Source organism: Myotis lucifugus, unplaced genomic scaffold (genome assembly GCF_000147115.1).
Source record: "Myotis lucifugus unplaced genomic scaffold, Myoluc2.0 scaffold_269, whole genome shotgun sequence".
In the NCBI taxonomy this organism is placed as follows: domain Eukaryota; kingdom Metazoa; phylum Chordata; class Mammalia; order Chiroptera; family Vespertilionidae; genus Myotis; species Myotis lucifugus.
The window spans coordinates 118,533-131,536 of record NW_005871317.1 but is presented as its reverse complement, the minus strand read 5'-3'; the positions used below and the strand labels follow the sequence as shown (position 1 = coordinate 131,536).

The 13,004-nt window shown below is 48.9% G+C and overlaps 1 protein-coding gene and 1 non-coding gene across 11 annotated transcripts in view; one reads left to right on the top strand and one right to left on the bottom strand.

The window, feature by feature from the left end:
- MTMR3 (myotubularin related protein 3) overlaps positions 1-11,827 on the top strand; it is a 66,703-nt gene extending 54,876 nt beyond the window's left edge. For 2 of the 10 annotated variants that reach the window (XM_023762950.1, XM_023762951.1), the window contains exons 15-22: positions 1,801-1,971; positions 3,071-3,216; positions 4,010-5,423; positions 6,134-6,187; positions 6,531-6,641; positions 7,121-7,209; positions 7,979-8,005; positions 9,809-11,827. In XM_023762950.1, the coding sequence (XP_023618718.1) occupies positions 1,801-1,971; positions 3,071-3,216; positions 4,010-5,423; positions 6,134-6,187; positions 6,531-6,641; positions 7,121-7,209; positions 7,979-8,005; positions 9,809-9,980 (2,184 nt within the window). In that variant the 3' untranslated portion in view covers positions 9,981-11,827. Of the gene's footprint in view, positions 1-1,800; positions 1,972-3,070; positions 3,217-4,009; positions 5,424-6,133; positions 6,188-6,336; positions 6,642-7,120; positions 7,210-7,978; positions 8,006-9,808 lie in introns of those variants that run through there. The other 8 variants (XM_023762953.1, XM_023762952.1, XR_002831791.1 and 5 more) reach the window with 8 other exon arrangements.
- Positions 3,629-3,732, bottom strand: LOC111828037. Its single transcript, XR_002831793.1, has one exon. It is a non-coding gene; the product is annotated as a U6 spliceosomal RNA (small nuclear RNA).
- Positions 11,828-13,004: the final 1,177 nt, after the last annotated feature.

The window sequence follows — 13,004 nt, the reverse complement described above, 5'->3', positions numbered from 1 at the left end:
GTATATTGTGAAATGAGCACCACAATAATTCTAGTTGACATCCATCACCATAGTTATTTTTTTGTAACAAGAACTTTTCAACTTCTAAATATGCAATTCAGTATTAATTAATTATAGTCACCATGCTGTATATTACATCTCCATAACTTATTTTATAACTGGAAGTTTGTACCATTTGACTGTCTTCATCTTTGATCCATTAGTATTTGGCAGTTTAATCACTTCTTTCTTGAAACACTTGAAACAAATGACTTCCAGCATGCACTGTATCTTAGTTCTCCTCTATCTCACTGGCTGGTCCTTTCTGCCTCCTTTGCCAGTTGCTCTTTATCTGCCCCGTTCTGAATTTTGGAATGCCCCAGGCCCAGCCTGTAGGCCGCTTCTCTATCTGTATTTCCTCTCTTTCTTTTACATTCCAGATTTAGTCTGTCAGCAGATTCTGCAGCTCTGCTTTCAAAATACACCTAAAACCTGATTTACTGCTGTCTCCACTGTTTCCACACTCGTCTAAACCATCACCTCCTGCCCCAATTTAAGAGAGTTAATCCAGCAGCCAAAGGGATCCTTCTAAAGCATAATATAGACCATGTTACTCCTCTGCTGAAAAACCTCCAACTTTCCATTTTACAGAGTAAAAGTCAAAGTCCTTAATGATGGCCTGCAGGTCTCCCTCAGAGGTTATCTGTGTAGCTTCATTTCCTGCCGTTCTTCTTATGCAGTGTCCTTTGGTCATTCTGGCCTCCATCTGTTCCTCAGAAATCACAGGCATACACTCACCTTAAGACCATTGTGCTTGCTGTCACCTCTGCTGAGCATTTCCCTTCCAGACACCCACATGACCTCTCTTCATTCTGTCAAGTCTTGGGCCAGGGAGGCTGTCCCACCCTGCCCTGCCCCTCTTACTCTACCTTATTGTTGTCCATACCACTGGTCATTCCTCTTTCCCTCAGTGTAGGAGAGCTACTTGATTATCCTATATAATAAAAGCCTAATATGCTAAGTGTCCGGTTGTCCAGTTGGCTGTTCAACCAATCAAAGCGTAATATGCTAATGCTATGACGTGCACTGACCACCAGGGAGCAGATGCTCCGACCAGTAGGTTAGCTTGCTGCTGGGGTCCGGCCAATGGGGACTGAGTGAGACAGGCCAGACACGCCCTGGAGCCCTCCCATGTTACCTCCCAAGCTGGCCAACTTCCTGCATCCTTCCCCGGCCCCGATCGTGCACCGGTGGGGTCCCTCGGCCTGGCCTGTGCCCTCTTGCAATCCAGGACCCCTGGGGGAATGTTGGAGAGCCAGTTTCGGCCCAATCTCGCAGGCCAGGCCAAGGGACCCCACTGGTGCACAAATTCGTGCACCAGGCCTCTAGTTGATGTATATCAGCCCTATAGAAACGTCTGGAGTATGTGAGATGCTCAGTAACCACTTGTTGAATGAAAAGCCATTTAGAAGTGTGCTCCCAGTTCAGACTTGGGTTGCACACTAACCTGCTCCTGTATGCAGTTTATATGCTCTGTCACTCTTGAGAGTGACTGTTAACTTAGGACCTCAGAGACTGTCGGGGAGGCAAGAGGAGTGGGTATGCCAATTATCTGTCTTTGCTCTTTTGATTTAGGAGTCATGGTGGTTGGGGTTGGCACTCTGAAATTGGTGCTGTTAGGAGGTGGCTATTGCGTGATTTTACTTGCTTCTCCCATTCTTACCGAGTGTGAACGGAAGTGCTCTCAAGGATGACTGGGAAGAACTTTCCCCAGAGAATATGTACCCTATTGCTTGATTTTGCCTCATTGGACTCCCATAGGTGAAACTGGTGCAACATACCTATTCCTGCCTCTTTGGAACATTCCTGTGCAACAACGCCAAGGAGAGAGGGGAAAAGCATACTCAGGAACGGACATGCTCCGTGTGGTCGCTGCTTCGGGCAGGCAACAAGGCTTTCAAAAACCTACTGTATTCCTCTCAGTCAGAAGCCGTATGTATCCTTCAGTCTTTCCTCTCTGATCAGCAGAAGGAATTTATTGGTGGGGACATTTAAGAGCCTTTTTGAGTAGTAACTGTTTTCTCAAAGGCATCTCTGCGGTCTCTGGATGGGTTGGTTCATGTTTTTCCTATCACTTTGTCCTGAGAGAAAGACCTGTTTTCTAGTGATGCTCTGACCTGCTTCTGACATTTTATTCAGGGTGGTCTGATTTCATATACATCTCTGCCACTGTAAACATGAATCTTTCCTGAGTTGTCCCTGGGTGCCCCTGGTAGCTCAGAAGGAGCTGCCACCTGTCCCCCAGCACCCTTACAGTGTCATCCGGTGGTGATATCCACAGCAGCGTCTGTTCCAGAGAGCAGAAACTGTGTGACGTTAGCATGCGTGTCTTTATTTCTGTGCTTACATGGAGAACTGGCAGGCCCTCTAAGACTTTGTTCCTCAAAGGAACACCTTCTGTTAAGCAGAGAAAAGGAGGCACTCACATCAGTGTGCTGATATACGGTAATGTGTCTTTTGTCAGAATGCATCTTAAAGGCTAGTCAGAGTTTTTATTGCTTTGCTGGACTATTATTGTGCTTTTCACCACATTTAAGTAGAGAGGAAAGATTTGACGTAACTGCTTCTCTCCTTCACTGTGCCTGTTGGGGAAGTAACAATACAGGAAGAAATTTCCCTCCTTTTCACATGATTAATTAAAATGATCCTATAAAATAGGTCAGTGTCTTCTGAAGCCAAGTTTTTGTACCAGAGAACGGTCACCATGTAGTGAAATGACTCGCTTATGTAGAAAAAGCAACCAATTAAGCTGATGAGTCAGTCTTTCAGTAAAGGTGACCTGAGAAATGGATTTTAAAAAGACCACTTCAAGTGTTCATGCTTACAGGAGCCTCTCAGGTGAAAAATGTTGCCAAAACTCTAATCTTATATCGGCCCTCTTGGGAAATAGACTTGTATCCACTGATGCTAACTTCCTTTGGAGATTTGCCAAAAACTGCTGGTTGTTCAAGCATGGTGCTTGTTCTTGACCTTTATTTCTAGACATCTCTAAAGGACTTGTTGAAACCTGCGTCCTCTACTCTCTCTTCAGGTGCTGTACCCTGTGTGCCATGTGCGTAACCTGATGCTGTGGAGTGCAGTGTACCTGCCCTGCCCATCCCCGTCCACCCCTGTGGATGACAGCTGTGCACCATACCCAGCCCCTGGCAACAGCCCTGATGATCCACTCCTGAGCCGGTGAGCACAGAGTTGATGCCAAGGCCTTAAGTCTTGTGTGGTGTATTCCTGTTAGGATACCCAGGGTTGGTCAGAGATCCTGACATTGGCTGGCTCCACACGTTTTCTTAGATCTCTGAAGTTTCCTCAGGAAAGGTATAAGGGTTCTGGGCCACTAGCTATATTTAAGAGCCTCATTGGGCCCTGCCACTACATCACTCTGCTGCAGGCACTGAGCAGTTTTTAGTGATGTTGTAAATCCTCTGGATTCCTTGTGACCCTCTGGCCTGAGTTTCAGCCACTGAATTAACTTTATTGAATTCAGACTGATAAATAATAAATTTAAAATGAGAGATATCAGGAAATTAGCACTCACTTTCCTTTGCCAGTAGTTGAGAAACAGTATCATAAAGGACGACTTTTTTCTTTTTTTTAAAATATGGAACGCTTCACGAATTTGCGTGTCATCCTTGTGCAGGGGCCATGCTAATCTCTGTATCGTTCCAATTTTAGTATATGTGCTGCCAAAGCGAGCACAAGGACGACTTCTTAAAGTAGCATTTGCTACTAGCTTATTTGTATATTTTGGGCATGGGGTAGAGGGTGTGCAGGAGGGAGTCTGCAGACTCAAGGAAGGCTTGGTCCTGGAGCTTTGCCTTTCTAGCAGTCTGAGCCTCACTTCAGAGAGGCCATAGCTCCTTGAGTAGTTATAATGGACCCAATTGTGAAATGACAACCTGTTAAAATCTGTTGTTTCCTACTTTCCATCTGAGCAGCCTCAGAGTCTCATCTCACCCACATTCCTTTGTTTTAGGCTACCAAAGACTAGATCATTTGACAATCTGACCACAGCCTGCGACAACACGGTGCCTCTAGCCAGCCGGCGCAGTAGCGACCCAAGCCTGAATGAGAAGTGGCAGGAGCACCAGCACAGGCGCTCCCTGGAGTTAAGCAGCCTGGCTGGTCCTGGAGAGGAGCCTCTTGATCCCGACAGCCTGGGCAAGCCAACCAAAGTGCTGGGAGGCGCAGAACTATCTGTTGCAGCTGGAGTGGCTGAGGGGCAGATGGAGAACATTTTGCAAGAGGCCACCAAAGAGGAGAGTGGGGCAGAGGAGACTGTCCAGAGGGGGAGCGTCCTGATGCAGGAGGGCACAGAGGAGGCTCTCGTAGAAAAGGAAAGCAGGGGGAAGGCCCCTGAGGACTCAGCCATTGTCCTTCATCAAGCACCACCACTGGATCCTGCTGTTCTGAGGAGCCCTCCAGGCATCAGCCTTCCTCTCTCCTCACAGGGTCTCCCTGACCAGCAGGGCGGGCACAGTGTTCTTCCCAGCTCTCTCCAGGAGCCCCCCATGGGAGAGGAGGTACTGGAGGTCCCTGTAGAACAGCCTCAAATAGGAGATATCGCAGAGGAGAGGGAGGAAGCAATGACTACAATCCCAGTTGATGAAAAAATTGGTTATGGTACCTCACAGTCAAGTCCTCCGCTGCTCTCCCAAGTCCCATTTGAGGGCAGAGGACCAAACATAGACAGCTCTTTGGACATGTTAATGGAAGATAAAGTGAAGTCGGAAAGTGGGCCTCCTCATAGACCTTGCCTGGTAAACAGCGGCAGGCTCAGTGGCAAGGACGTGCTTCAAGCTGTGGAACCCAGGCCCCCAGAGAAGAGCCTGGCCGAGAGGCCCCAAGCGGGATCTGTGGTGCAGAGGACTTCCCCTGGCAGCACCCACAGCCCAGCACGCTCTCCTTGTGCCTTGCCTGTAGCTGAATGTAAAGAGGGACTTGTGTGCAACGGTGTCCCAGAGACTGAAAATAAGGCCTCCGAGCAGCCCCCAGGGCTTAGCACCCTCCAGGAGTACCCCACCCCCAACGGGCATTGCGCCAATGGGGAGGCTGGTAGGAGCAAGGACTCACTGAGCTGCCAGCTCTCTGCTATAAGCTGCAGCTCTGCCCACTTACACTCGAGGAACTTGCACCACAAGTGGCTACACAGCCAGACAGGGAGGCCATCTGCAACTGGCAGCCCTGACCAGCCTTCTCGCAGCCACCTGGACGATGACGGCATGCCTGTGTATACGGACACTATCCAACAGCGCCTACGTCAGATTGAATCAGGCCACCAACAGGAAGTGGAGACCTTGAAGAAACAAGTCCAGGAACTGAGGAGTCGCCTGGAGAGCCAGTATCTGACCAGCTCTCTACGCTTCAATGGGGACTTTGGGGATGAAGTGGTGAGTATACTGTGCTTCACAGCCACCCCAGGAAGCAGGGCACACTGAGGCTGGACACCCTTTGTGACTGGTGCATGGTGATTGTACAGATTTCTCAAAGAATTGGAAAGGCAGCCATGCGAATGGCAGTCTGCCTCTTTCTTTTCTGCCTTGCTTACTTTCCACGGGGGTCCTAGTTAGGCAGTCAGAATAAGGAAGAGAGTGAGCACTCATTACATGGTCAGTCAAGACTCTTTGGAGGGAGGATCATAGTTAAGGGCATAAACTCCTGGGCAGAATGACATTTGTAGGGTAATGGCAACTATTCCTATTAAATTGTAGTGCTTGTCCTATCCTGGTAGCACCACCCACCCACCTACCCACCCCACCTGGGCTGTACGGGCACAGGTTTAGTTCTTTTTTAACGGATATTCATATCTACTCTGTGGCAGGTGATGGCAGTTGAAATGGAGAAGTGATTGATTTCTAGCGCTGTGAAGTTAGCAATGATGGGGCCTGGTAACCAAGTGGGGGTACCTGAGGGGAGATTATCAAGGAGGCTCTCTCTTACTGGGTGTGCTAATGTTCAAGTACTCGGTGTTGATGGACAAGTGTGAACCTGGCTCTGAGGCAGTCAGCGTACATTAAAGGCGGGCTCATCAATGACTTTCAATTAAAACTGACTTCTCGGTTTTTCCTTCACACTAATGATGATTTCTCATTTTCCCAAGAGTCCTTCAGAGAAAGGAGGACAGGCCCAAAGCACTCAGTTTCAACACACAGATGTAAGTGGCAGGGTTGGATTGTCAGGCCCACTGGAGCAGCTGACACTGAGTTCCCACTCCATCCTGGTCACTTCTGCCCCACTCACTTCCTGGAATCCAAGGCCCAGAATCACTGCACACAGCCTTAGACCTGTGTATCTCTCTTCCAGCTGAGCTCAACCCTGTCTCTGCACCTGCTCAACCCAGTTCTTGATGGCTGATGTACTGTACCTACAGATTCGGCAGCCCTAACACCAAGGCCCACCCAAAGTCCCCAGTGCTCCCTCCTCTTTTCCAAGCCCTTTCTTCTTCTTCAGGAAGGAGACCAGGTCCATTCTCTTCAGCTGTGTTTGTTTGCCAACAGACTTCAATCCCCGACTCGGAAAGCAATCTGGATCAGAACTCTTTGTCTCGCTGCAGCACAGAGATTTTCTCTGAAGCCAGCTGGGAGCAGGTGGATAAACAGGACACGGAGGTACAGGCTCAGCCCCTGTTCTGAGTGCCATCCATGCAACTGTTTTGCAGTTCTTCTCCACCCCCATCCCTATACCCTTCCCCTGGGCAAGGAATCACCTCATAGCACTCTTAGCCTTGAGCCTCTGTGAATCTCCGCGCCTGTGAATCCCCATGGATCCCATGGAGCCTAGAATTATTGAGCCAGGGAGACTCAACGAGCTGGCCCTATCTCCTCATTGCCTGTATGAACTGGAGCTTTGCCAGCTCTCATGGTGACCCAAGTTGCTGCTGCCTGCCATTTTATCTCAGGGGAGTTTGGAGTCCCCTCCAGGAAAATGATTTGGACGCCTTTCTTGTACTGCTGACATCAGACCTGCTGGTCTGGTGCCCCCAGAGACAGTACGGTCTTTGTGACTCTTGCTGCCCCCAGCATGGCTCTGCTGGCAACAGCTGGATGGCCCATTTCCTGTTACTAATCTGGCCCCATCTGTTTTACAGATGACCCGTTGGCTCCCTGACCACCTGGCTGCCCACTGCTATGCGTGTGACAGCGCCTTCTGGCTCGCCAGCAGGAAACACCACTGCAGGTGCCACTTGGGGGTGTGGTGGGCCAGGGTGTGGGGTTGAGATTTGGTCCATGGAGCCTGTAGATGAGAGATGCAGGCATCTGGCTGGCTGTGTTCTGTCTTAAGACAGGCCCCTGGTCCATAGGACTTCTAACTCATGCTTTGTGCCTCTGAAATTGGTGTTTGCAGAACTGCATTTGGTGTCTTTCTTCCAGTTCACAATGATCATGACTGAATTTTGAAATGTGCAAATTATGTCCCTTTTTGTTTTGCTTCCTGGATTGGTGGAGCAATAGCCACCTCTCAAATCACCATTTCTTATTCCTCAAATAAAACTGCCTCCCATTCAACATGGCTGCTATGAGCACAATAGTTTTCCAGTTGTGGGCAGGGAACTTCATTTTTCCTACTTCTTATCCTATTTCCTGACCCCAAACTTGGTTTCCTTTTGCTAGTGGTGAGCAAAAGTAGCTGGGGATAGTAGCTGGACAGCGGAGGACAGTCCTTAGTCCTTTAGGCTTTCTTCCTTCCTTCTTGGTTGGGTAGTGAGTTACTACTGATGCTTTGCCCCACCTGGGGTGATGACTAGAGGATGGTCAGTGTTCTTGGTATAGGAAGTTTATATGAATCATGGTATAGCTTACACACCAGAGTGATCCCAGACAAAAAATGGAGTCACCTCTTTGTCGAGTAATGATACTTCTAGGACTATATATCTCCCTACCCTGCACCCCAAGCCCAAATGTCTTTGGTTGGCTTCTCCTCTGAGCTCTTTCTCCCCTCCTTGCAGGGACACTGACCGTGTTGATCAAACGTGGTGAGCATTTGCAACAACCTGTCTGTGATGTCTGCATATCTACAATAACTTCACACTAACGCGCCATTTCCCCCTCTCCACACTCATTGGGATGTAACCTGGGGCTGGGAGCACAGGCAGGCAGGTGGGCTTCTGGGAGAACCAAAGCAGCCAGCTGAGCAGACCATTAGGGCCGAGTCAGGCTGCAGCCCTGCACTCCTCTCCTGACTGCACAGGTCAACGCGGCCATCTTGCTTGTGACAAGAAGCAGTGCTTCAGCAGTTCTTGTGGGATAACCTGTTGGATTTTTAGAGTTTTTTGGGGGTGGCCAATCATTCTCTGAGATGCCAGAATAATGCTAATGACTTCTAAGTCAAACAGCATCACTGCTCTTTTTTTTTTAAAAGAGACCAGAAATGAACAGAGGTTGTCTTTCCAGAGAATTGTTTTAACATGAAAGACTTTAAGGGAAGACTCCACATAGGGTCTGTCAGGATCCCCTGAAGTCAGATTGAAAAGCTTAACTGATCAAATTTATGTCAGGCTTTTGAGCTGAACTCTAGCAGGTGTGTTAAATAAATGTAAATATTCAGAAACAGATTGAGGTAATATTTCTGTGTAACCACAGGTTCTTGCTGACATGCTTTTCAGAACAGAGTTGTGAAGTACTTACTGTATTTTAGAAAAAGTTTTGTGTGTTTTAGTTTTCTGTCCTTCCATTACCCTGTGTCTAGACTTTTCCTTTTGTGGTTTTTGTCCTGAAAAGATATTCAGTATTCTCTCCTCTGTGCCTAGCTGGTCCTTAAACCAGTACTGGGTTTGCATCCTAAGGAACGTAAATGAAAAAACAGTGAGTGATGTTGGCTAAGAAGAATTTCCCTTTGCTGCTTTCCCCAAATCTTTGGCGAGCTGTGTTAGGCTCCTTGGAATCTCCTGTTCTTGGCTTATTGGGATTGGTTTGTCCTGTAAGGCCCATCAAAAGTGGGTTTGTAAGGTGGGCAGAAACTCATCCTCTGCCAGTTCCTTTCCTGTTAGCTGTGAAGAGGTGTCTTGTGTGGGTGTGCAGCCCTGGGTGGGCTTTCAAGTGGAGGAGAGGGGAGGCATGAGGCCTGGGTACCAGTCAGGCCTTCAGGTAGAGTGGATAGTCCCTGGAGTTGCATGGGGGCAGGGAAGTGAGCCATAATTGACTGATACCTATCTAATAAGGGCATGTGTGTTCATCTGTGTTCTTGTCATTTCACACTGAGCATGTGTCTGTCACTGGTTGCTTGTCTCTGGCTTTGCATGCTGGGCGCAGAGCAGTCCTAGATGGCAGCAATCTATTCTCCATGTTGCTGTTGCTGCCTGGGAGCCTCTGGGGCAGTGGTCCTTTGGGCAAGGCTCCTCACTCCCCAGCTGGGCAGGGTGTTTTCTCTCATCTGCAGGGCTTGTGGGAGTTCCACTGGCCTCTGGCCTCTCTGTGATCACACGCTACATAGAGGCTGTTGCCCAGGTGGGTGTGGCCACGGGATTTTCCTGGGCCAGGACTTACCCATAGTAGCAGCTGCTTCTGCCCTGGGCCCATTTGCTTTCACAGATCTCTCATGAGCAACATCCTCCTGTCGACCGGGTAACCTTGAGCCATAGTGATGAGGCTGTGACTGATAGGTAGGGATCCCCTCTCTGCTTGGCTTTTTCTTGGCTAGACAAATGAAAGTTCACTCTTAGAGGAGTCTCCAGCACATTTGAATTGCACACAACTAAGTCCTGTCTTCTGAAGTTGGTTCCCCCACCCATATCTGCTACCAAAACTAATTTTGTTTTGTTTCTTCTCCTCACCTCAAGGAATTGTGGGAATGTATTCTGCTCCAGTTGTTGTAATCAGAAGGTTCCAGTTCCCAGCCAGCAGCTCTTTGAACCCAGTCGAGTATGCAAGTCTTGCTATAGCAGCCTACATCCCACGAGCTCCAGCATTGACCTTGAACTGGATAAGCCCATTGCTGCCACTTCAAACTGAAGCTACGTGACCTGGGGCAGGCAGAGGCCAAGCTGCTGTTCCTCTGACAGGCCCACGCAGCCTGGCAGACCGAGAGGCCCGTGCACTTTGGAATGGGGGCTTGGAACCACCTGTGCAGAGTGACAGAAATTTGGGATGTACCACTGGATTGTAGATTGATTTTTCTTTCCTGTTTTTTTTTTTTTTTAATCTCCCCTTTCCATGTTCCCCTGGTTGTCTTGAGGAAAAAAAAAAAAAAGGAAAAAAAATTTAATGGAATACCAGAGATTGCCAGGCCCCATGTAACTATAGAGCCGCCTGTTGTTAGGCGATGCTGAGGGTTGGCTTGGTTTCTCAGGATGGAAGGAGGCTGGTCAGAGTCAGGAGTGGAGGCCTGAGATAATGTAGGGGGAAGAGCCAGTGTTAACATTTGTGACCATTCTTCACGCCACATCAGAGCTGGCTGGAAGCATCTTCCCCTAAGAGCATTACCCTGGGTGCCCTCTCCCCCCTGCAAGGGGCCAGTTCCACCTACAGACAGTTGAGATTGGCTTTCGGGGGAAGGAAGGTGTTTGTTCTGAGGCAAGTGAGAGGGGAGGGGCTGGAGATGGGTGGTCAGCGTGCTCTCCCCATGGGGTTGTGTTTAGCTTGATCTATGGCTCCCTTCGCCAGGCTGTGTAGTGCTTCCCATGCTTCCCACTCTCAGGCATAAAAGTGCAGACTGGCCAGAGTGCTATTGCTGTGGCCAAGGCCAAAGCCTGCCCTGAGCCCAGGCACCTGGTCCCCCAAACAATCTCTTGTCCTTGGCTAGCACAGGGAGATCCAGACTCAGGGTTCCCAAAATTCCCCACTCCCAAAACCAACAAATCATGGACCTCCCCCTTAAGGGGTAGAATCAGCCTTTTAGAGTTGAAGCCTCTGGAAATGGGGCATGTCCCATACAATCAGCCTTCCTCCTCCTGCCCTGCTCCTGTGCTGCTGGCGGCAGTGAGGGCCCACTAGGTGACTCTGCAGTCCTTAGAGAAGTGACACAGCCCGTAAGCAATTCAGGGCACCTCCCCTCAGTAAGCTTTGATGTGGTCCCCAAAGAGCCTTAAATCAAGAATATTTGTGGTGGAGGTGGGTATGGGGAAGGGGTGGAGAGTTTAGGTTTGTGCATTGTAATCTTGGTTGGCATCCATGCTTTGTGCCTGCCCTCCCTTTTGTGGGTAGGGCCATGCTTGGGTCTGCTGAAGCTGCTAAGTGGTCACAAGGCGGATTGTGGTGAGTGGTGGGGATGAGACCAGGGAACTCTTCTGACGCTTTCTGGAAGCGGTTCCCTGTTCCAAGACAAGCTCTGTCTCAGGAAGGTGGCTCCTGTGTGTGCCTGGACATGGTTAAGATGGGGCCCAGAAGCCATCCCTGAAGCAACCAATCCAGGCAAAGCCAAGAGCACCTGAGCACGAGCCCGACTTCCCAGTGGCAGCAGGTTGCGGAGTTTGAATTTCGTGAAACAGGGTGTTGTTCTCCACACTCTGTGTGGTCTTCCCGTGCAGATAGGGAGAAGTCAGTCTAACTGAAGATTGTGCATTTCTTAGTGACAGGTGCCAAGAGGTTATGATACGGGTTTCTTGGGTCTGATGTACAGTGTGAATAAATGCTTGCAGCTCTTAGCCCTTTTTTGATCAATGAAGCACTTTTTTAATATTTTCCTTTGTATGTAAAGGAGGAGCCGTAACTCTCCGTAGCTGTACATATAACCCCTTTTTCCTAAAGAGGAGTCAGTCAGTGCTCCTATATTTTTCATTTTTTGTCAAAGCAAGAAGTAAATACTTTAGAACTGTTAAATATATAAATAAAGTGAATAAAGTTTAGTGTTCCGCATGGTAGTTTGCTAACACGTTCCGATTTTTTCCCTTCTGGTTTATCTCCTCTTTATCCCTTTTCCGTCTTACACAGAAGCAGTTTGAAGTGCTGCTGGGAACCTGGACTTTGGCAAAGGAAAACTAGATTTCTTTTCAACTCTGGACCTTGGCAAGGAACTGTACCATGATGCCCAAGCACTGAAACACATTTCCATGGTGGTTTTGCCCCTAACATTAGCTTCCAAAGCTAAAAAAGAAGCAGTCAGGCTCCGTAACAATCAAGTGGTTCTTACTCATCTGAAGAACTGAGCATCAATAGTAATTAAAACTACCTCTGGCCTCCAAGCTCTTTTTTTTTTTTTTTTGCTGCTGCTGCTCTGATTTCAGGGCACCCCTACCCAGTGGAGTGAAAGATGTTGGGGGGGAGGATGGCTAGCTGGTTTGTTCTGTGATTACAGCATCAGCCCGGGAACTGAAGGGTCACAGATTCAATTCCAGTCAAGGGTATGTACCTTGGTTGCAGGCTGGATCCCTGGCCCCAGTTGGGAAGCAACCAATCCACGTGTCTCTCTCTGTCTCTTCCCCTCCCTTCCACTCTCTAAAAATCAGTAGGGGGAAAAATCTAGTGAGGACTAACAAAACAAAAAAAGATAGTGCTTTTGTCTGTTCTTGAATGAGAGACTTTAGACAGAAGCTGAATGGGATGTGATTGGATTATGTGCCTAACTAGGGGTCTCTTTCCTCCCTCCACAGAGGGGGGAACCTGTTTCTTAGGTATGCAACCAGCCACACAGCCAGCAGGGCCATAGCTTCTAATCACGTCTTGGCTAGCTCTTCCTCTTCACAGAGAGGGGATTGTCTTTCCCCGTGTGTCACTGTCACGCAGTTCTTCCCTCGGGAAGGCTGGTGTTGAGTGGTGCTCAGCTCTGGGGTCCCCAGCCCACTATCTCCATGCTGTGCTGGTTGGGCTTTGTTTAAAGGGACCTGCTCGGAGGGCCTTAACTCTGAGGCAGGCTTTCCAGGGTCAATTTCTGGATAAATGTTCTCTCTGCCTAGAACACAAGCACTTAAAACAAGCTCAGCTGGTTCTAGTGTGAAAGCTGCAAGTGCCTTCCACCCACGTTTGAGCATTAGCCTGTCTTCTGGGAGGAGAAGCTGCTGTCTCAGCTGCCTTCAGTCCAGCACGGAGCCCACCAGTCTG